General features: G+C 44.5%; 1 protein-coding gene across 1 annotated transcript in view; it reads right to left on the bottom strand.

Annotated features, from left to right (window-relative positions):
- Positions 1-24,660, bottom strand: part of LOC311031937 (CCR4-NOT transcription complex subunit 2-like) — a 119,462-nt gene that overhangs the window by 14,200 nt on the left and 80,602 nt on the right. The window contains exon 14 of the mRNA XM_084038533.1: positions 14,795-14,939. Within this exon, the coding sequence (XP_083894659.1) occupies positions 14,795-14,939 (145 nt within the window). The remainder of the gene's footprint in view (positions 1-14,794; positions 14,940-24,660) is intronic.

The following is a 24,660-nucleotide window of genomic DNA, read 5'->3' as shown; positions in this document are numbered from 1 at the left end:
AAATCTCAGTTCACCGCTACATAATTGTTACAAGTCGTATTGCGAATACACCTGTGATACTAGCTAACTTATATGCACCTAATTGGGACATTGATGATTTTTTTTTCTAATTTGCTATATAGTTTACCCAATATAGACTCCCCCTTTTTAATTTTAGGTGGTGATTTCAACTGTTGCCTCGATCCAGTATTGGACAGGTCTTCAATTAACCCCTCTAAACAATCTAAATCTGCCCAAGTGATTAATTCCTAAAGACTATAAGAAGCATGAACCCCACTACTCGGACTTACTCCTTTTTCTCCCAGGTGCATCAGACATTTTCCCGGATCGATTATTTTTTAGTAGATAATCGTTTACTCTCTTCAGCTGAAGCCTGTTTATACAACGCCATAGTCATATCAGACCACTCCCCCCTCACAGCCACTTTTAGGTTTACGCACAATACTCCTAGACCTCACTGGAGACTTAGTTCTATTACATTGTCCCAGGAGGAATTGGTGCACTTTGTGGCTGACCAAATAGGATACTTTGTTGAGGTTAAAAATAGAATATGCTCTGGAGAGAATAGAGAAAATAGAGAATATGCTCTGGAGATCCCGACATACATTTGGCGACAAGCCAGTAAGATTCTTTCCCATCGACTCAAACAAGCAGCTGCCTCACAACTTATCACAAAGATTGAAACAGCTGAGGGTTGTACATATGATAATGAAATAATAAATGATAGGTTCAGGGATTTCTAAAGTACAGTTTATTCTTCTGAGCATTACGCTTGTCCCACATTTGACAGTTTTTTTCAAAATTTGAACATGCCCACTATTAGTGAAGAGTCCAAGAACATATTAGAAAATCCTATTACTGCTGAAGAACTAAATGTGGCAATTAAATCACTTCAGAGTGGCAAGAGTCCGGGGCTGGACGGTTTCCCATCTGCGTTCTTTAAGAAATTTTCCACCGACCTAATCCCTCACATGCTGAACATGTACAATGAGTCCCTTGAGTTAGGTGTACTACCCCAATCATTAAGAGAGGCATCTATATCCTTAATCTTGAAAACGAATAAGGATCCTAGCCACTGAATCTTACCGTCCAATCTTACTACTGAATGTAGATGCCAAGATTTTAGCCAAGGTGTTAGCATTGAGATTGGAGAGGTTCTTACCCCAGATAATTTCCCCTGACCAAACAGGATTTATAAAAAATAGATTTTCTTTTTTTAATATCAGTCGCCTCTTAAATATAATTGATCATGATTCAGATCCTACCACCCCAGAGCTTATTATGTCCATGGATGCCGAAAAAGCTTTCAATAGGCTGGAGTGGGGGTAATTGCTTTATGTATTAGATAAGTTCGGCTTTGGGAAACAATATGTTAAATGGATTAGACTACTATATACCATGCCAGCAGCATCAGTCTGTACCAATGGGAGGTATTCTGAGCATTTTGCGGTTTCTAGTGGAACAAGGCAAGGCTGCCCCTATCACCGTTACTTTTTGCATTGGCCATAGAGCGTTTAGCAATCGCAATAAGGCAGGACACTACAATGATTGGCCTATTCAGAGAGGGGCTAGAGCAAAGAATCTCGCTTGATGCGGATTATATGATACTGTATGTTTCGCACCCAGACATCTCTAAGCCCAGGGTCCTCTCCATCCTTGAGAATTTTGGTAAAATCTCAGGGTATAAATTAAACCTTCAGAAAAGTGAGGTGTTTCCTATGAATTCCCTAGCCCGCACTTATTCTTTTCACACACTTCCCTTTAAGGTTACTCATGATCAGTTTACATATTTAGGGGTGCAAATTACAAACAGTATAGCCAGACTCTTCAAGGAAAATTTCAACCCACTAATGATTGAGGTGGAGCAGGATCTTAAACGTTGGATGCCTCTACATCTGTCACTTGCCGGTAGAATAAATGCTATAAAAATGAATGTGTTGCCCAAATTTAGTTATCTCTTTAAATGTCTCCCAGTGTATATCCCCATGTCATTCTTTAAACGCCTAGACACACTAATATCCAGCTTCATCTGGAATAATAAAAGTCTGTGACTGAGCAGAGCCTATTTACAACGTAGGGTTGCACGGTATACCGGTACTAATTGGCATTTAAAACGGTACTATATTGCATTTGGACGGGACTGGTATTTGCAGCGCCGTCGGCAGCGCCCGCAACAACGTGGCGAACTCGCCACATGACGTCACCGCGTTGTAACTACAGCTGAGAGGACGAGGAGCGAGCCGCAGCTTTGGGAGATAAAAAGAAAAAGCAAGCAAGCAAGCCGGAGGAAACAGCTAGCAAGTTAGCGAGCAGCGGGGACTGGAGCAATAAAAAGGAGCAGGAGGAAAGCTTGGAGAGAGAGACGTTGGAGAGGGAGAGAGAGAGAGAGGGAGGGAGAGAGAGAGAGAGGAGCACGGAGAGGAGAACCACGCCGCAACTTGTGGACAAATCAGGGGCGCCAAGTGCGATATGGCCGTACTTTAGCTTAAAAACAAATGCGCAAGGCGAGGCAGTTAACAACGATGCACCACTGTGTAAACGGTGTTTAAAAACATGCATGGCTAACGGCGGAAACACCTCCGACTTAGCCAAACACTTAAAGGACAAGAACCCAGACATGCACACTGAGCTCAGGGAACGACAGGTCATTTACTCATGAAAAAAAGCCACATTCAGTGCTAAAAGCAAGCCCCTTCACTCTTAACAAAAGTAGCTCTGGAAGAAAAAAAATAGAGCTGGTTTATTTATATTATTACATTTGATATTATATTATTGTATTTATATTTTCACAGTGATTTTTAAACTTTTTGCAATACATGTGGCCATGCTGATTTTCAATAAATCTGAAGTGGTCCCTTATTTTCCAGAGCTGTAAAATGCATACATGCATTATTTTAAAATTGTGTGCATTAGGAAAGCTTGTCTTTGTGGTATTTTATTTTATTTACTGATTAATATATTATTATTCTAAGATTTTCTATTAAAATAAAGTCAGTAATGACATTATTTGCATTCTCTATTTATTTGAAAAAGTATCGAAAAGTATCGAAAAGTACCGAAATACATGTTGGTACCGATACCGGTACCAAAATGTTGGTATCGTGACAACACTAGTCCAAAGGTATTAGGTGGTATGGCTCTGCCCAATTTTCAGTTGTGTTATTGGGCCGCTAATATTCAACCTATTCTCCATTGGCTATATGAGAATCCAGGTGCCGACGCTCCCTCGTGGTGCACTCTTGAAGCTAGATCCTGTGCCCCATCCACATTGTCAGCATTAATCTATGCATCTCTAGCCTCAGACACCGCCCGGTATACAAGAAATATTTTGGTCAGAACGACACTTAAGATATGGAAACAGGTCCACCGGCACTATGGATGGCATGGTTTCTCATTGAAATCCCCAATCCATGCAAATCACATGTTTCCTCCCTCCCTTACATTTACATTTAGGTCATTTAGCAGACGCTTTTGTCCAAAGCGACATACAATAAGTACATTTGTCAAAAGAAAGAAACAAAAGAACCACAACATATCATTGCCGATAAAGTAAGAGCTAAAAATAGAAGTGTTAGATCCTGGTCTGAGTAAAGTAGCAGCTGTTCAGCAAACAAACCTTAAGAACAACAGTGCTATAATCAAAGTGCTTTTTTTGTGTGTGTGTGTGTGTGTGTGTGTGTGTGTGTGGGGGGGGGGGGGGGGGGGTTAGTAAGTCGAGGTGAAGTGTGAACAGGTGAGTCTTGAGCCTTTTTCGGAAGATGGCAAATTACTCTGCTGTCCTGACATTGGTCGGGAGTTCATTCCACCACTGAGGCGCCAGAACAGAGAAGAGTCTGAACTTTGCTGAGCGACCTTTGTTTGATTTCAGCGAGGGTGGTACCAGCCGGCCAGCTGAAGTAGAGGAGCAAAGTGCTCGCCTCGGGGCGTGGGGTTTGACCAGTGTTTGAAGGTAGATGGGTGCCGTTCCATTGATGGCCTTGAAGGTCAGTGTCATCGTCTTGAATTGGATGCGTGCTGCAACGGGGAGCCAGTGGAGGTCACGGAGGAGGGGGGTCACATGGGAGAATTTGGGTAGATTGAAGACAAGGCGTGCTGCAGCGTTCTGGATACGCTGCAATGGTTTAGTCGCCGAGGCCGGGAGTCCAGCCAGGAGAGAGTTGCAGTAGTCAAGGCGAGAGATGAGCTGTGCTTGGACCAGGAGTTGCGTTGCATCCTTTGTGAGGAAAGTCCGAATCCTGCGGATATTGGAGAGGGCAAATCTGCAGGATCCTCAGCAGTGATGTTAGGGGTGCAGGATAATTGGTTATCGATGATTACCCCCAGGTTCCTCACAGATGAGGAAGGAAATACTGTGATGCCCTCAACAGTGACCGACAGGTCCATGCGAGGGCAGTCTTTCCCTGGGATGAAGAGGGGTTTCGGTTTTATTCAGGTTAAGCTTGAGGTGATGTGCAGTTGTCCAGACAGAGATGTCTGCCAGACATTCCGAGATGCGAGTTGCAATGTGAGTGTCAAAGGTTGGGGGAAAAGAAAGGAATAGCTGGGTGTCATCTGCGTAACAATGGTAGGAGAATCCATGTGACGTAATTACAGAGCCTAGTGATCTGATATATAGTGAGAACAGAAGCGGTCCTAATAATGAGCCTTGAGGGACACCCGTGTCTAGAGAACAGGTTTTGGACATAGAGCCATTCCATGTGACCTGAAAGGTGTGATTTGTCAGGTATGATGTGAACCAGGTTAGTGCAGAGTCAGTGATGCCAAGTTCAGCCAGGGTGGAGAGGAGGATTTGGTGGTTGACTGTGTCGAATGCAGCAGATAGGTCGAGGAGAATGAGAACGGAGGAGTGGGATGAGGCTCTGGCGTCTCGGTCACTGTGAGGAGGGCCGTCTCAGTGGAGTGAGCAGTCCTGAATCCTGATTGATTAGGGTCAAGGAGGTTGTTCTGCGAGAGATGCGGCACGTTCCAGGGTTCAAGAGAGGAATGAAAGAAGAGATACAGGTCTGTAGCTTTGGATGTCAGCAGCGTCTAGGGTGGGTTCTTTAAGGAGGGGCTTCACTGTAGCCGTCTTAAAAGCAGCTGGAATGACACCTGAGGTGAGGGAGGAGTTGATCAGGGTGGTGAGGAATGGCAAGATGTCGTGTGAGATGTCTTGGAGAAGAGAGGAGGGAATCGGGTCAAGGGAGCAAGTGGTAGCACGGTTATCAATCAATCAATCAATCAATCAATTTATTATTTAAAGTGCAAAATCACCATGGTACATGGTCTCAATACACTTTACAACAAATCAAGTACAATAATAACAAGACTATAAAACAATAATAAAAAAAACATAAAAACAATAATAACAAACTACAAAACAATAATAAAAACATCAGAGGGAAATGATAAAACAATGAAGAATTAGTTACAACCAAAATATAGGGTAAAAAAGTGAGTTTTAAGACTTAAAATTTGTAACGGATTTAGCTTCTTTGATGTCAAGTGGGAGGCCCTTCCATAAAAAAAGGAGCACGGTAGGAGAAGGCTCTTCCACCAGCTGATTTTTTATTGGTTGAGGGGATCACAAGGAGGTTTGAGCTAAGGGAACGAAGAGGACGTGGCGAATGTAGGGAGAGAGTAGTTCAGTTAAATACAATGGAGCAAGTCCATTTAAGGCCTTAAAAGTTAAAAGAAGAACTTTAAAATCAGCTCTAGCCTAAATGGGCAGCTAATGTAATGATGCCAGAACAGGAGTTATGTGGCAGAATAGACTTGTTTTTGTTAAAAGTCTGGCTGCTGAATTTTGCACAAGCTGAAGACTCCTGGTAGAACAAATGGGAAGGCCCCAAAAAAAGGACCTTACAGTAATCGAGGCGGGAGGTCACAAGGGCATGGAGAACCACCTCAGCGCTATGCCGGGATAGAGCCGGACGGATTTTGGCAATATTACGCACGTGAAAGAAGGCTGTCCTTGTGATGTCCTTAATGTGAGTCTGGAAAGTCAGGGTTGGATCAAAAGTAACACCAAGGTTTCTAATGTGCGTGCTTTCAGGGATTGAGCAACCATCAATGTTAAGACAGAAACTCTCAGAAAAGTGCTCATATTATTAGGCTTAATCAGCAGCAAATCAGTCTTAGCTGTGTTAAGCAAGAGAAAGTTATGAGTCATCCAGCTCTTGATTCGGCTTACACGTTTCCAGATTTTGTATTTGAGAGGGGTCATTAGGCTGCAGTGGGATGTATAGCTGTGTGTCATCAGCATAGAAATGGAACTTAATACCAAATTCTGCAATTATCCTACCTAGAGGGAGCATGTAAATACAACAGAGGGCCCAGGACAGAACCCTGGGGCACACCAGCGGTAACCGTAGAGGAATCTGACAAAGAGTTATTAAAACGAACACATTGGGTTTTACTAGATAAGTAAGACTGGAACCAAGACAGCGCCAGCCCCCGAACACCAACATCGTGCTCCAGTCGGTGTAGAAGCATACAATGGTCTACGGTATCAAAGGCCAAACTTAGGTCAAGAATTAAAAGCAAGGAGGCGGATCCAGAGTCAGCCGTGACAAGTAGATCATTAACCACTCTAGTTAGTGCAGTCTCAGTAGAGTGGCAGGAGCGGAAACCAGACTGAAAATTGTCAAAGAGATTATTAGCAGAAAGGTGGACAGTGAGTTGATCGGCAACAATTCTCTCAAATATTTTGGATACGAAAGGGAGAGCGGAGACAGGTCGATAATTGGCAAGAACCAGGGGATCACTATTGGGTTTCTTGAGGAGTGGTTTAATGATAGCGGATTTATAGGTTAAGGGAACACACCCCTCAGAGAAGGAAGTGTTCAAAATGGCACGTATAGGGGCATTTAGAATAGGAAACATTTCCTTAAAGAGATCAGAAGGGATGGGATCTAGTGAACACGTAGTTGGCTTTGAGGCGGCAACCATTGAGGCCAAGGCCTCAGCAGAAATGGGTTGAAACTGAGCGAGTGAACCCGAGAGCTACTGGCTAATGATATTGTCCCTTATTAGGGAGACTTTATCGGTAAAAAACTCAAGGAAATCGTTAGTTAAGAAGATGGGATTAAACCTGGGTGGTCTATAAATGAGTAATTCCAGGATATGTTGGCGGTTTCCAATAAGCACGGCCAGGTACTCCAAAGATGTGAAGTTACCAAGTGAACATGTTATACAGGAAAATTGATTAGAAAAAATAACCGCAAGTCCCCCACCCGTTTTGTCTTTCCTAGCGAAAAATAAAATGCTATACTCAGGGGGAGATGCCTCGATAAGAACAGCATTGGCAGTGGAGGAAAGCCAGCGTTCAGTGAAAAAAAAGAAATGCAAACCATAGTGAGAAATAAAATCATTAATATAGAATGTCTTACTGGAGAGTGACCTAATGTTCAGTAAAGCACAACTGAGGTCGACAGGGGGAAGAGCTGAAGGGACAGGAACTGTTTTTAATACTAATTAGGTTAGATGTGGACCTCCCATGAGTGCTAGTGTGATTAACTTTACTGGGATCAGGGTTGTTGTCATGAGGACAGTGAGAGCGTTTTGACAGGATACAATGCCTATCAGTAACTCTAATAGGGATATGAGAGCATATGGGAGTTGGAATTGAGGTATGAGGATCAGCTACAGGTTTTGCAGCTGTAAAAGAACTAGGTGGAGTAAGGGGGTCAAAATTGGAGACAGTGCACGCACTAAAAATGGCAGCAGGACCCGCACTATCATGCCCCTTTTCCACCGAGGCATTTTGAGGGCCGGTTCGGAGCCGGTGCCCAATCGCGAACCAGTTCTTCCTGTTTCGACAGACAAAGACGTTAGCATGCCACTTTTTGACTGCCGTTGGCTCACTAAACGTTACCAACGTGACTTAATATCTTCTGTCTTCACACAGTTTGTGATTAAACCGCTGTTCTCTGGTTTGTGTTTGTAGAGCTATCGGCGATATTGAACGGAGGTCCAACGTGCAGATGACTAAACATCAAACACTCTGATCATTGATATTGATCACACACTGCTCTACACTTTAAAAAGAAAAAGAAAATGTGATTTTAGTATTTTGTGTATTTATTGTTATTGTATTATTTGTCAAAATAAACACTTTTTCTGAAGAGACACGTCTGCTATGCTTGAAATGAGCGCTGTGGGGAGACCTCAGATGTATACAGTGACGTAATGACGTGGCTCTCTGGGCTCTTTAGCCGGTGGAAATGCAAACAGGTTCTCAGAAGGTTCGCAAGTTGAACCAACTGTGAAACAGCACGGGCACCGGCCCGGTTCTTGAACTAGGTTCGCGTTGGTGGAAAAGGGACAGTGTTGTGACCACAAGACAACGTGTGCAGGGCAGGGTCTTGCTGGGAAAAGCATCATTGCAGGCTAAATGCGATGAAGTTAATAAGATTACTTGTTAATCTTTCAGACCCTTTCCTATTGAAATGAAAACCATCAGCTTTGAAAAGGTCATGCTCAGTCCAAAAATAATCAAAATTGCTAATAAAACCCAGGCCAGTTGCAGTGGTGAAGTTCCGCATCCACGTGTGCAGACTAAAAAGTCGACTAAAACGCTCTGAGCTTTTGAGCAGGGTAGGAATAGGGCCAAAGAGAACAAACCTCTTCCCGAGGCTCTCAACAGTGTGAATCAGTGACTCAAGATCATGATAGAGTTTGAGATAGCGTCTGGACATGACGTCATTTGTGCCGGTGTGCAACATAACCGTGTGAACAGACAGATGGAGATCAATGAGGACAGGTATCAGTTCAATGAAATCAGCAGTGATCCCACCAGAGAGACAGTAAGTGATGGAGCCTGGGAGATGCACATTTCTGATGATAGTCACCGATTATAAGAATTTCAGGAGGCTGATTCTTGCAGCCATTTTCATAGACCGACAATTTAGTGGACGGAGAAAGATAGGAGGTGCCAGGGGGATCTGGAACCGTAGAAGAGGGATAAGCGTCAGCTGCGCAGATGACGCCATCATTGAGCGTCGACGGGATCGGACCCACGTTATGCCGTGGAAGGCTGCGGGACTGGGAGAGGAGGCCAGTTTTCTGAGCAGGATATCGATGAAGGGGATGAGCACTGTTGACGTTTACCCTGGGACATCAGTGGGCTAGTTGGAGGGATGCAACGCTTTCTGTGTCTGGAGTTTGGCAGGGCTGATTACTCCGGAGCGGTGTGCGAGCATGTAGCTGGTAGCTCCGTTAACTTCTCCAGTGGGGTGAAGAAGTTGGACAGTGGGATGGGATCGTCGTCACATACTTCCGAGTCAGGGGAAAACAAGGGGAGAGAGACCTGTCTCCCTTTCCTAACAATGGACGCCCAGGAGGAAGAGGGAGCATCCGATTTGCAATGTACAGCGTTGTCCGAGCTGGAACCATCCTGCTGCAACGCTTCCACCCGGGCGAGGAGCACGGATTGGCGCTGGAGGACATCATCCAGGAGGGTCGCAATGGAGCGAAGCTCTGACTTCAAGCTGGACAGCTCATGATCCTCCGGGGTAAGTGGGAACATTCTCTTGAGGAAGGCTGAAGCGGTATCAGTTAGTGGCGGCCTGCTATCCGCAGCTCCTATCGTCAGATGCTAGCAACCAGTAGCTAAGTTTGTGAACATCTTCAGAAGAGAGAGGGCTAAAGCTGGTAAGGCCATCAGGGTTAAGAGTTAGTGGAGGTGTTTTCTGGGAGGTTATAGGAGTGAATGAGGAGCTGATGTCTTTCTTGGTAAAGTAAGTTGCAAAGTCATCAGCAGTAAGGGAGGAAGGAGGGAGAGGGGTAGGAGGGGTGAGGAGGGAGGAGAACATGGAGAAGAGTTCCCTGGGGTTAGAGGTGGAAGAGTTGATCTTTGCCAGGTAGAAGGCAGATTTAGCTGCCGAAACAGTTGGGGTGAAGTCAGAGAGGTTGGTGATGGTAGTGAGCAAGGTCCTCGTACTGGCCCGATTTCTTCCATTTTCTCTCAGCCGCTCGCAACACTGATCTGTTGGTTCGCAGAGGTTCGGACAGCCAGGGAGGGGAAGGAGATGAGCGCGCTGGTCGTGAGGTGGGGGGACAGAGAGTGTCTAAAGAAGAGGAGAGTGAGGACATCAGGATGGAGGAGGCTTCCTCAGTAGGCATTAAGGAGAATTGTTCTGTGGATGGTAGTGAGGAAAGAACAGTTGAGGAGAGAGCAGAGGGAGTGAGGGATTTCAGGTTGCGGCAACTAATGACAGTTTGAGGCATAGATGGGAGGGATGTGCAGGGCTTCATGGGGAGGGAGAAAGTCACAAAGTGGTGGTCAGACACGGTGAGTGGGGTAACAGATAATGCGAAGATGCCACAGGATCTTGTGAAGACAAGGTCAAGTGGGTGGAGAGGGGGAGAGTGAGAGGTCAAATGTGGAGAAGAAGTCAATAAATTCAGATGAGTGCAGCTTTCCCGGGTGGATGTTGAAGTCACCGAGGACGACAAGTGATGTGCCGTCATCAGGGGAGCAGCTAAGGAGGGCATCATCTCAGGGCGATAGATCACTATGATGTTGAGCTTGAAAGGAAGGGTGACAGAGACGGCGTGGAATTCAAGTGCAGATCGGGGTAGGTGGTCCAGAGGAAGGACCTGGTAGGACCACCTTGGTGAGATGAGGAGCCCAGTTCCTCCTCCTTGCCCTGTTCGTCTTGGGGAGTGTGAAAACGAGTAGGCAGTTGAAAGAGCAGCTGAAGTGGCAGTGTTTTCTGGGGTGATCCAGGTCTCCGTAAGGGCCAGGAAGTGGAGAGTCTGCAGTGAGGCATACGCGGAGATGGTGTCCACCTTCTTGACTGCAGACTGGCAGTTCCATAGCCCCCCTAGTACTTCAAGTTCCATACCAATGGGTTACAGCCGCGAGCGACGGGTCTCTGGCGAAATCTTCTCCAGTTTGATGTCCTGACTGGGATAGGACACATGGCTGCGATGGGTGGTGGTTGAGATGTTATGCCTACCTCAATGGACTTCCTCGATGGACTCCCTTGTCTTCGTTCGGCTGTCCTGACGCTGTAATGACAAGCTCTTAAGTGCTCAGTTTACCTCATGCACAGACTGCGGCCCCTCCCTCCAATCAAGTCTATTGACTACAGCTGAGCTGGCTGAAACTAGGTAATTGCCCACTCAGTAAGATCAGCTTCACAAGAATTTAAACAACAGCTATCTAGACAAGACTAAATGTTACAACTAGCTTTACACACAGAATGCCTAAACCCAAATCTACAATTAGTTTCTGACTTACCAACAAGATACAAAGCAGCTTCCTTCCTTTCTCCAGACAAAATGTGGTTGAGAAGAAGTTTCACTGGCTGTCCTTTATGTGTTGACTGGGGCCCCTCCCTCCAATCAAGTATATTCACTACAGCTGAGCTGGCTGTAACTAGGTGCCCACTCAGTAAGATCAGCTTCACAAGAATGTAAACAGGCTATCTCACTCCAGAAATCCCCCCAAGTTCTGATATTGACTATCTATTGGCGCCTGTCCAGTCGTTTAAAGGTATTATATCTAACCTATATAGTGCACTTTCATCCCAAAAAACCCTGCCCCTTGCCACTATTAGACACAGATGGGAGCAGGATATAGGTGAGATCATACGTGATGAAACTTGGGACGCGATATTAAAAGTCCACACCTCCTCTATCTGTGCAAGGCATGGATTACTACAGTGTGAAATATTGCATCGGGCTCACTGGACCAAACAGAAGTTATCAGAGAGATTCCCAGACATAGATCCAGCGTGCAATCGTTGTAAAATGACCCCATCCTCATATTTACACACATTTTGGAGCTGCTCCAAGCTGACGGCTTACTGGACTTTGATGTTTAAAACACTCTCGGAGGTCCTTGAGGTGTCTATAGCCCCCTGTCCCGTCATAGCCCTTTTTGGAATACCTTCTCTTGTCTACAGCTTGAGCAGCTCTCAGTGTGACTTTCTGGCTTTCTGTACATTGCTTGCCCGCTGCCTTATCCTTCTGAAGTGGACAGATGCCATCCCTCCATCCCACACACTATGGATCAGGAGTACTCATGAATATATGAAATTGGAAAAAATAAAACATACACTTAGAGGTTCATCTGGCAAATTTTAAGAGATTTGGCAACCTTTTTTGAGATACGTGGAAGAGAAATCAGAGCTGCATGAAACAATCTAATTAGAACAACCGCTGGCTTCCCTTTATTTAGGTGACAACCCGCTTGGATTTTACTCTATATGTACTCTACTTTTATACTGCTTCTTTTTTTTTGTGTGTGCTTGTTTGTTTGTGGTTGTTTTTGTATTTTTCTTGAAAGACTCTCTGTTTTCATGTGTATATATGTCCTCTCTTACAACAAATTTGACATGCATTGATTTAGATTTACTCATTCATTTGTTTATTATTATTATTTAGTTATCTACTTTTAGGGGTGGGAACTCTGTTCTGAGTGTTTCTGTATGTCTTTGTTCTGTTGTGAAGAAAAAGCTCCATAAACAAAGTTTAAAAAAAAAAAAAAAAAAAAAAAAAATTGAGAGAGGCGAATTTCCGAATAAAGGTCTGCCTGAACTAGTGTTGTCACGATACCAACATTTTGGTACCGGTACCGGTACCAACATGTGTTTCGGTACTTTTCGGTACTTTTCGATACTTTTTCGCAATTTTTCGATACTTTTTCGCAATTTCGATACTAATTCTTGAACGCAAAGAATTACTGACTTTATTTTAATAGAAAATCTTAGAACAATAACATATTAATCAGCAAATAAAATAAAATACCACAAAGACAAGCTTTTCTAATGCACACAATTTTAAAAATGTTAAAATATAAATACAATAATATAAAATATAATAATATAAATAAACCAGCTCTATTTTTTTTCTTCCAGAGCTACTTTTGTTAAGAGTGAAGGGGGGTGGCGCTTGCTTTTAGCACTGAATGTGACTTTTCTTCCTGAGTAAATTACCTGTCGTTCCCTGAGCTCAGTGTGCAGGTCTGGGTGCTGGTCCTTTAAGTGTTTGGCTAAGTCGGAGGTGTTTCCGCCGTTAGCCATGCATGTTTTAAACACCGTTTACACAGTGGTGCATCGGCGTTAACTGCCTCGCTTTGAACATTTGTTTTAAGTACGGCCATATCGGACTTCGCGGCGCTGGTTTGTCCGCAAGTTGCGGCGTGGTGACGGTGGCAGTAGCCATTCTCCTCTCCGTGCTTCTCTCGCTCGCGCGCTCTCTCGCGCTCTCTCTCCTCTCTCGCTCGCGCGCTCTCTCGCGCTCTCTCTCCTCTCTCGCTCGCGCGCTCTCTCGCGCTCTCTCGCGCGCTCTCTCGCGCTCTCTCGCGCTCTCTCTCCTCTCTCGCTCGCGCGCTCTCTCGCGCTCTCTCTCCTCTCTCGCTCGCGCGCTCTCTCGCGCTCTCTCGCGCTCTCTCGCGCTCTCTCTCCTCTCTCGCTCGCGCGCTCTCTCGCGCTCTCTCTCCTCTCTCGCTCGCGCGCTCTCTCGCGCTCTCTCCAAGCTTTCCTCCTGCTCCGTTTGTTGCTCCAGTCCACGCTGCTCGCTAACTTGCTAGCGGTTTCCTCCGGCTTGCTTGCTTTTTCTTTTTATCTCCCCAAACTGCGGCTCGCTCCTCGTCCTCTCAGCTGTAGTTACAACGCGGTGACGTCACGTGGCGAGTTCGCCGCGCTGTTGTGGGCGCTGCCGGCGGCGCTGCAAGTACCGGTCCCGTCCAAATGCAATATAGTACCGTTTTAAATGCCTCAGTACCCCGGTACCAAATTAGTACCGGTATACCGTGCAACCCTAGCCTGAACTGTTCTCCCTCTGCGTCTGCGTCCTCTTTTTAGTCCAGGCCTGACAATCGCTCAAATCATTGTTTTACATTTCAAGTAAGGGAAAAGAATAATTTCTCAGATGATACTACTAGGGGTGTCAACGTCTAAACGTGTAAATGGGTACACGGATAATAAATCATAACAGTTTAGAAAAATCAATAACTGTTTACACGACATTTTTCCTCCTCCTCGTTTATTTCTCACCAATATATACGCCTATAGTATTTTTAGGGGTGATAATGTTGCCTGAAAGCTTCAGATAATAACATTAACTAACTATACAATTAAATGTTCCCACGAATGCAGTTATCCGCATACATCAGGGCTGTTCAATTGGCGGCCCCCAGGCCCAATCCAGCCCGCGAAGGAATATTTACTGGCCCGTTTAGTGGGAAAAAAAAACATTAAAAAATGCTGGCCGTATAGTGGCCGATATGAGCTGCCCTCTCTCATCTCCGCGCAGCATAGTGTAGACTTGCTCCTTAAGGTTTTGTTGATGTCGGTTGTGCAAAGCATATGGCCACGGTGCTTGAGCCACTGGCTGGAGGGAGATACGGTTTATGGGGTACCACTTGGGCAGAAGGGCAGGTGCGGCCTCAGATAGATTAGACTGCAGAAATTGCAGCCTGTCCAAGGCGCAATACCCAAAAAGGTGGTGAGGCAGTTTCTCTGACTGACCTCCTTGTGTCAGTCATACAACTCTCAGATCATGCCCAGTGGACGGAGTGGTGCCAGCTGGCGTTTAAGAGAGTGATCTTGTTCTGTGCGCAACGTTAAGGAACATTTTGTTTGTGTGTGCACCACGAGAAAAATAAAATAACTTAACGTGTGTTGCTCCAAAATTGAGCTGTCAGAACCCCAGGTGGCATGAGTGCATGCTACAATCGCCTTTACAAGCACGGGACTGAACAACTCAAAAACAAAATGCAAGCAACTATTATATTCTGAATATTTGTTGGGAAATCTGATTCATACTGTGCATCAGGATCAGGTATAAAGCAGATGTTTACCTTTGCCACTTTCCTCCAGTTGAGGCAGTCGAAGAAGTAGTAGGTCCCTCTCTCATAGGCGTTGGTCTTCAGCGTGGGCTCCATACCTGGGGCCCGGGTGATCCAAACCCGCTCCTCTTTATGGTACCTCCAGTCCCTGTTAAACCTAATAATATAATAGATCATTAATAGTTAATATCTTACATCCATGGAAACGTGAGCAGAAGGAATTTGTGTGTTGATTGTTTTCAGAGTAAAATTTATCATCAAAATGTTAGCAGCTACAAACCTTTCGAAAAAAATGTATTGCCTCCAACTTGAGCTTGTGTAAATAAGGAAGGCACATAAGTATTGCTTATCATTAAGAGAAATTACAACATGCGTTCTGTGCTTGGTTATATTCACAATATGCAGATGCCTTAAAAACACGTACAAATTATGTACCGTAGATGACCATTTAGTAGCCCGGGCGTTTAATATGCTAAATCGACTTGGAGCCCAGGCGTTTATAAGAACCAGGCGCGTATTTGCAACAGGCTACAATTTATTTTTGCAATGAGCAGCACCAGACCATCATGCAAAGAACAAGGAGCTCACCATAGCACCACTGGAACAAAACTACTTTTTCCCCCCGACGCATCTTTATTGACATCAGACAATAAATACAAAGACAGTTTGTCTGTGTTATCGCGACACAGGGAGCTGATCAGAGCAGTGTTATGAATGATAACGGAAGGGGGGGTCGATCGCGGTAATTTCAACACTGTACATTAGCGCATTTATCTATATCCCTATATCCCTCAGTCTAGCGCGCCTGTGTTTGTGTGTCTGTGTGTGTGTGTGTGCGCGCGCCTGCATGCGAGAGAGAGAGAGAGAGCGAGAGGAGGGGCTGACTGACAGAAGAGGTGAGAGCCGGTGAAGTGCTGTTAAAAAAAAACTTTTGTTTTCTGTGCAAGACTATGGTAAACACTTAATCGCCCGGGCGTTTAATTGAACCGGCGTTTATTATGCCAAATGAGGTCGGACCCCGGCGGCTATTAGAGCACAGGCGCGTATTTGCACGCGGGCGATTATTTGGTCATCTACGGTATGTACAAACACATTATACATGACAAAAGTTTAGAAATGCATAACACATTTTGCTTAATTAGTGGGCATTTTGGATATTTAAACTTCAGATTAGGTTAAATAAAAATGTGAATGGGTTAATTAAATCGACTTAATATCCTACGTGTTGTCTAGGCTACATGTTCCATCCATCCATCCATCCTCTACCGCTTATCCTGTATTCAGGGTCGCGGGGGAGCTGGAGCTGATCCCAGCTGTCATTGGGCGAAGGCGGTGTACACCCTGGACAGGTAAACAGTCTATCGCAGGGCCTACATGTAGAGACAGACAACCATTCACACTCACATTCACACCTACGGGCAATTTAGAATGAACCTATCCCCATCCTGCATGTCTTTGGACTGTGGGAGGAAGCCGGAGAACCCGGAGAGAACCCACGCTTACACGGGGAGAACATGCAAACTCCACACAGAAGGAACCCGAATTCGAACCCGGGACGCTCTCACTGTGAGGCAACAGTGCTACCCACTACAACACCGTGCAGCCCCCTAGGCTAAATGTTCAATATCAATAATACAAATGATAAATCAAAAGATTTGAAACCATTTTCATTTGACTTCATGGATGGATCTTTGGACTGAGCATCCATCACCTCCCTCCAAGCCTTTCATTTACAAAAGAAAAAAATGTCCTCAGCTCCACTTTGTAATGTATTAATAAAGCGCTGGGAGTGCTATTGTAAAGTTAAAGTTTGCCTTGTTAGTTCCTCCTCAGCCACCGTACCTGTCACAGCTGTTGTTGTTTCATATAGAATTTGAACACCAGATTAAAGTGGCACAGTAACAAGAGAACATCGTCTGGTTCATTAAACCACAGCAGTTAATAACAAAAATTACTTCAATTGGAAATATTTTTCTTTCTCTCCCTCTCTTTCTTTGCTTGCTCCATGTCCGCAGGTGGACAGGATGTATCTCTCCATAACAATCATCACCTCCTTATATGGTGGTTCATGGTCAGGGGTTTATGCTAATTGCTGAGCAGTAGGAGCTAGGGTTGTAAACGATAAACCGATGCGACCGGATATTCGGTTCAACAAGTGAGAGATACGGCTGCATCGGTAGCAGCCTCCTCAATCGATACAAATTATCAATGAATTCCTAGATGAATCGGTTACGGAGTCATGGATCGGGTATCGCAAGACTTTGAAGCGGTTGGCGGCATTACACCAGCGTCTCTAAAACAACACGAGAGCTGGAGCTGCCGGCGAAACGGCGTAGCTGCTTAGCTGGTATGAGTTATAAACAAGGGACAACACGGAACATGGAGGAGGTGGAGGTGGAGAGGCGGGCGCAGCACAGGTAGGCTGCTGCGACGCTGCCGTGTGACCGCAGGCACTCCACGACCGCACGTGAGAGACGGACGGCTTTGAATGTCGATCGCTTGTGTCTCAACTTGCGCCACAAGAGGCGGCCGCAGCACGGGTAGCGTCCATGACACTGTCCTGTGACCGCCATCCAACCATTCAGCCAGACTTTTTTTTGGTACATGTCTAAAAATAAATACATTGACATGTGATTTTGTTGTTCTGTTTTTTTTTGCCAGTGCCATACAGCCACAATGCTTGGGGATATGTGGTATTTAACATATTTGAAAAGAAACTATTGTACTGTCACTTCCATAGAATCGGCTTCTTTATTTTATAAAATATCTACAACAAATATTAACCGTAGAATCGAATCGTATCGTTCTTACACTGTATGGAATCGATTCGAATCGAATCGGTCTGTAATAAAAGGATATCGTTTTTGAATCGAATCGGTCTGTGATAAAGGATATTGTTTTTGAATCGAATCGTAACCTGTGTATCTAGATGCATATCGAAACGTTTATCACAAAGAGATGTGCAACCCTAGTAGGAGCACGCTGTCAGTTTACGATGGTTTGGCATTCATGAACATATATCATGAACATGCACACGTGCTTTGATCAAATCAGGTAAGTTTATGCAGCTCTCATGAATCCACAGTTGGTTTTCAGTATGGAGGCATTTATGTGCAACTCTACTCACAGATTTACTAATATTTCATGAATGAGACCCAAAGTGCGTAAAGAATTGTGAAAATATGTTATGTTCTTTTGTTTGAAGGTTTAATTTGAAGTAACATCGGTTCAGGTTCAACCGAGCTCTGGTTGTGGTTTTAAAGTTTACAATTGAAAACCCTCTCCTCCTTCTGTTCTCTCCTGCCCGGTGTGTCTAATGTTCAGTTACATCCCCGCCTCCTTTACTGATAATGGTTTATGTAATAAATGTAGTTCACTTTTTGCTTTGGAGGCGAGGATAAATTATTTTATTATTTGGAGGCGATTTTTTCCCACTCAGCGACACACCCGCTAAGAAGCCAACCCTGGTAATTGGCAGCTCCATAGTGAGACACGTGAAAATAGCGACACCAGTGAATCAAATGTGTCCCAGGGGCCAGAGTGGGCGACATCAAAGCTCAATTGAAACTGCTGGCTAAGGATGAACATAAATACAGTAAGATTGTTATTCACGTCGGCATTAATGACACCCAATTACACCAATCGGAGGTCACTAAAATTAATGTTGGCTCGGTGTGTGAATATGCAAAAACGATGTCGGACTCCGTAGTTTTCTCTGTTCCCCTGCCAAACTTTACTAGTGATGACATGTAGGGCTGGGTATCGTGGCCAATTTCCTAAATCGATTCGATTTCGATTCATAAGGTCCTGAATCGATTAATCACGATTCGATTCTATTCGATTCGATTCGATTGGCTCTTACATAATGAAAATGGCTCAACTGTGTTACTAGGGCTGCAGCTATCGATTCTTTTTGTAATCGATTAATTTAGCACTTTATCGATCGATTAATCGAGGAATCGGATAAAAAAAAATTGCGTTTTTAAACAACCAAAACAAATAATGCATAACGAAAATGATGTGGCTGTAAAATGATCAAGCATTTCTAAAAAAAATAAACAGAGGTATTCATTCCAACTACAAAATTTGGCTCCAAAACTAAGCCCATTTATTAAGTGCCAGTGAGAATTTAACAACAATACAGTTAAATCAACTTGGATAAAACATGGATAACATTTAATTTACGTTTTGTTTTGCCAGCAATGGCCCTTTCCTCTCCCTGCCCTAAATATGTGTGTATATAGTGTACTTCTTCTGTGCCATTTATGTATTTAGCTTTCTCTATCACTACAGTAACTGTTTGACCGTTCTTTTCTCTGCTTTGAACTCCTCCGTCCGTTTGGGCAAACACAACAACTCACAGCCAAGCGTAAATCAGGCTTTCCGATTGGCTGTAAAAGCTGCTACGGGAGCCAATACGAGCGTCCGATGCATAAACGTGACTCTATACGTCACTCGCAAGATGGCGGATGAGAAGTGATCGATATACAACAAAACGGAGAAATGCGCCACGGAGACGAGGAGACATCTAGTCACATATGTTACAACTTTACGCATTCGTTTTGTTGTCAGAAATAAATCGCTCACATGGGCAAGCAGGGTACCGTTGTTTAGCCCCGATACTCTCTGTCGTTTACGGACATTCTGAGGCTGACTTTCCGCCATCGCGCCAACTAAATTCAGAATGAATGACCGTGTATGACGCACTGGTGCTTCCTGAACAACGGTCCGTGTGGAACAATCGGATCCCTGCACATAGGCGCGTCATAGGAATTTAACGAGGCTTCGAGGCAGATGTTTTGCCTCGAGGAATTTTCATAATCGAGTTAATCGAGTAACTCGATGAATCGTTGCAGCCCTATGTGTTACAAAATACAGATGTACTTTATTTTTTGCTCTTCACCATAAACAACACAAGTTCTGCCGACACTCTCTGCTGACTGCATTTTCGTTAGGATGTCGTCTTTCACACATGTATACATCATGGGGATAACTGTTTCAGTCAGATGTTTACGTTGCACCATAACGTAGTGTGGATCGAGCACTAGGGCCTTGACTTTTCCCCAAAAATCATATTCGAAGTTCGTTTGTTTATTAATATTAATATTCGAATATATTCGAATATTTATTAATAATATTTTGACCATTAAAAGCCTTCAGTAAGACCTATATGGTATGGTATGGTACTTAAGTTGTATATGTTTTGTCCACCAGAGGGCAGTGTATCAGTCAACGTCAATAGGCAGGCAACATGTTTTCAGAACCTTTATTTATTTAAGGTCAGACATAAACTGTGTATGCATTCGGTTTCATCAAAATAAAGCTAAATAAGCCAGTCGGCGGGGTTTGTTTGCCTATTTACGGGCAGTATTCGGGGCGGTGCGTCTTAAGAGTTTACGGTTTTCAGGACGGAGCGCGAGTGCGGGCTCGCGGAGCGTAATTGTGGGCTCGCGGAGCCGTGTGCTGCCCGGTGTCAGTGAGAGTTCCAGGCTGCTTTCGGACATTATTTGGGCCAGTGGCGACTGTTCGGTGGTGTTTGTTTGCCTATTTCCGGGCAGTATTCCGGGCGGCGCGTCTTAGAGTTTACGGTTCTCCGGACGGAGCGCGAGTGCGGGCTCCTCGGTGGCCGTTGTCGATGTTGACACGGCCATTGTTCTGCAAAATTGGCACAAACCAGGGCGCTAACGTCACCTATAGGAGCCATCTTGCACGCTTGTGCGCATGAATGAACGTCAACCGGACGTAAACGCGCCACTGCTGCATCAACTTCATGGGGAAAAATCGATCTCATGCCCTATGAATCGATATTGCAAAATTTAAATGAAATCGATCCAAAATCGATTGAATCAATTTTTTTACCCAGCCCTAGTGTTGAGACCAGGAAGCAGAGTTACAGTCTTACACACTTCTCTGCGCCTCCATTAGAGCCGTCACCCACCCAAAACCAGAACCACATAAGAACGGTGTCTGCCCCCCGACCACCTAAATTAACTCAGTCAAACAGAAGAGGGATTTCACATGAAAACCTAATAAAAATTAACAGCTCTTCTGATGTACAGTGGCTTATAAAAGTATTCATACCCCCTGAACTTTTCCACATGATGTCACGTTACAACGTAAATTTATTTTATTGGAATTTTATGTGATAGACCAACACAAAGTGGTTAATTATCGTGGAGTGGAAGGAAATCCCTAAATAAAATCCAGTGCAACCAATTGCCTTCAGAAGTCACCTATTAGTAAATAGAGTCCACCTGTGTGTAATCTAATCTCAGTATAAATACAGTTAATCTGTGAAGGCCTAGGAGGTGTGTAAGAGAACATTAGTGAACAAACAGGAACACACCAGACAGTTGGATAAAGTTGTGGAGAAGTTTACAGCAGGGTTAGCTTATAAAAAAATATCCCAAGCTTTGAACATCTCACAGAACGCTGTTTCACTCCATCATCCGAAAATGGAAAGAGTATGGCACAACTGCAAACCTACCAAAACATGGCAGTCCACCTAAACTGACAAGGAGAGCATTAATCAGAGAAGCAGCCAAGAGGCACATGGAGAAGCAGCAGAGATCTACAGCTCAGGTGGGAGAATCTGTCCACAGGACAACAATTAGTTGTGCACTCCACAAAGCGGGCCTTAATGGAAGAAAGAAGAAAGCCATTGTTGAAACAAAGCCATAAGAAGTCCCGTTGGCAACAAGCCACGTGGGGGGACAGACAGGGCAAACGTGTGGAGGAAGGTGCTCTGGTCAGATGAGACCAAAACTTAGGTTTTTGGCCTAAATGCAAAACGTTATGTGTGGCGGAAAACTATCAGTGCACATCAGCCTGAACCAGGCACGTAGCCGACTCTGGGTACACAGGAACATGTCTCCCACACTTTCCGTATCTGTGCCCTCTGTCCCCCGCACTTTTTACAACCGCTCAATTCATTTGTTACATGTTGTAACGCGCACCATGAAAAGGCGGCACATAATTGAGACGTGCGTGGCAGTGCTGTTGTAATTTAAATTTACATTTAGGTCATTTAGCAGATGCGACTTACAATAAGTACATTTTTTAAAAGAAGGAAACAAAGAAACCACAACGTGGGGGGGGGGGGGGGGGGGGGTGTTAGTGGGTCATGCTATGTAGAGTCGAGGTGAAGTCTGAACAAGTGAGTCTTGAGCCTTTTTCGGAAGATGGCTGTCCTGACATTAGTCGGGAGTTCGTTCCACCACTGAGGCGCCAGAACAGAGAAGAGTCTGGACTTTGCTGAGCGACATTTGTTTGATTTCAGCGATGGTGGTACCAGCTGAAGTAGAGGAGCGAAGTGCTCGCTTCAGGGCATGAGGTTTGACCAGTGTTTGAAGGTCGATGGGTGCCGTTCCATTGATGGCCCTGAAGGCCAGTGCCATCGTCTTGAATTGGATGCGTGCTGCAACAGGGACCCAGTGGAGGTCACGGAGGAGGGGGGTCACATGGGAGAATTTGGGTAGATTGAAGATAAGGCGTGCTGCAGCGTTCTGGATACGCTGCAATGGTTTAATTGCAGAGGCCGGGAGACCGGCCAGGAGAGAGTTGCAGTTTTTAAGGCGGGAGATGACCAGTGCTTGGACCAGGAGTTGCGTTGCATCCTTTGTGAGGAAGGTCCGAATCCTGCGGATATTGTAGAGGGCAAATCTGCAGGATCGGGCCACAGCAGTGATGTTGGGGGTGCAGGATAGTTGATCATCAAGGATTACACGCAGGTTCCTCGCAGTTGAGGAAGGTAATACTGTGATGCCCTCAACAGTGACCGACAGGTCCATGCGAGGGCAGTCTTTCCCTGGGATAAAGAGGAGTTTGGTTTTATTCAGGTTAAGCTTGAGGTGATGTGCAGTTGTCCAGACAGAGATGTCAGCCTGACAGTCCGAGATGCGAGTTGCAATGTGAGTGTCAGAGGTTGGGGGAAACCTCCTTGTAATAATGTTCAGTAAACCAGCCAGCAAGAGGAAAAACACCTTGCAGTCTTCATTCCAAACATACTGTGTAAGCTGAGTCATGCTGTTGCCTGTTGATGATAATAGCTTAATTATGTCATATTAATTATATGCCAATATAAGTCAGTTAACACTAGAACCGGCAAGGGGCTCCCCTGCGTTTTTTCAAATACATGTAATATGTTAAATACAACCCCTACATTTCTAAGTTCCTGACTTTTCCTAAAATGACTTAATGCTAGGTATAGACCCATTCACTCATTTCTGGTCAGAATTTGTGCTCACTATTTCTTTGGACATTTTGTGATCTTTATTGCTACAATAGAAAGAGCAGGGAAGAGAAGGTGGAGAAGAAGGCACTGAGGGCCAGATTTCTGAACACATTTGCGCCCACTTGTGGTGCAATCCGTTCGCAACAAGTGCGTAAAAACATGGAACGGTATTTACGGGCACTTGGGTAAAAGCGCAGATTGCGTGCCACATGAGCGGAAAGAGGCAAGTAGCACTTTCAATCTGCGCTCGTGGGAGGGTCATGGGGGAAGTGAGAGTTCCACGCAAAAAGATGGGAGGATACGCGTTAACTGCACCTAATCATATATTCCTGGTATTTACAAAAACTGCGAGTGAGAGCGCACCTCTATCCTCTCTTCCTCTTAAAAGCAGGTCTAAACCAGGAAGCACCACCCGGGTGGATCGTGGCGACCGATCGCCGAGCAGTTTTTTAAAATTATCCCAGTAATTTGTCTGCGTGAGGAACACTAGATGTGGCGTGTGCTGCTTTGTCCTCTGAGAATGTAAACAGACTGGTCTGTCTCCGTAACCGGCTGAATGTAAAGGAGGACTAAGCTGACTTGTTGTTCTATGGAGTGAAAAGGATTTATCATTCTGACTTCACAGCAGAATATTTCCTTGTTCTTTTTTCCATATTTGCATGTTCTATTGTGGACCTTTTTGAAATGTTCTGTTAGTGCATATAAGAAATATGCCTTTTTCAAGCTGACAGTTAATTTTGATGGCCTTGATGGTTTCTCTGGAAATCTGTAGTTCACATGAGAGACACAGTATTTGAATTTAAATACTTCCTTTGTGTTGATTCTACATAAATTCCATAATTTTACATTTAAATATCCATTATAACATACTTTATTCTTAAGAAGAAAGAAAGCGATTAATTGTGATTAATTACGGCAAATTGTGCGATTAATTAGTTAATTTTTTTAATCGATTGACAGCACTACTAGATATTCATTTCTAGTGTTGGGCATCCAGATCCGGTTCCAAATAGGAACCGGTTCCTAACCTCCGGTTCCGGAACCGCTAAGAAGCTGTTGGAATTGCGATCCTTTTTTTTCGGTTCTTAAACGTCCGCACTAGTTTGTTTGTTTTACTCCGCTCGCACTAGTTTGTTTGTATTATTCCGCCCGGCGTGCGGAGACTCCACGATAGAACGATCAGTAACGAGTAGTCTAACGTGCTACTATTGCCAAACCAGTAGTCAGATTAAAGTTACTTATCCAAATACACGGTGCGTTACTATTTTTGTCAGTAAAAAAAAAAGATCTGCTTTCTTCGTGCGTCTCAGGGGGGTGACGTATGTTAGCCGACACCTTCACGGACGGTTGCGTGTAGTCGGCTATACCGGCAGAAACGTAAACAATGGAGGGGGAGAGATACGCATTTTCCAGCTGGAAATACAAGCATTATTTCGACTTCATCTCAGCAAAAGATGGCAACATAAAGGTTCGTTGTACACTCTGTGTTAACAACAAAGTGTTGTCTACTTTCAAGCATGTCATCATCATGCCGCTCATACTTGAGGACTGTGCTCATTTGTTTCATAAAACCAATCCTTGCTGCTCTAATGCCGGTTCAATATTCATAAAATGTTCATTCATGATGTTACTGCCATTACAAAAT

This window comes from Eutrigla gurnardus (assembly GCF_963514095.1).
Source record: "Eutrigla gurnardus genome assembly, chromosome: 21".
Classification (NCBI taxonomy): Eukaryota; Metazoa; Chordata; class Actinopteri; order Perciformes; family Triglidae; genus Eutrigla; species Eutrigla gurnardus.
This window is presented reverse-complemented; position numbering and strand designations above follow the sequence as displayed.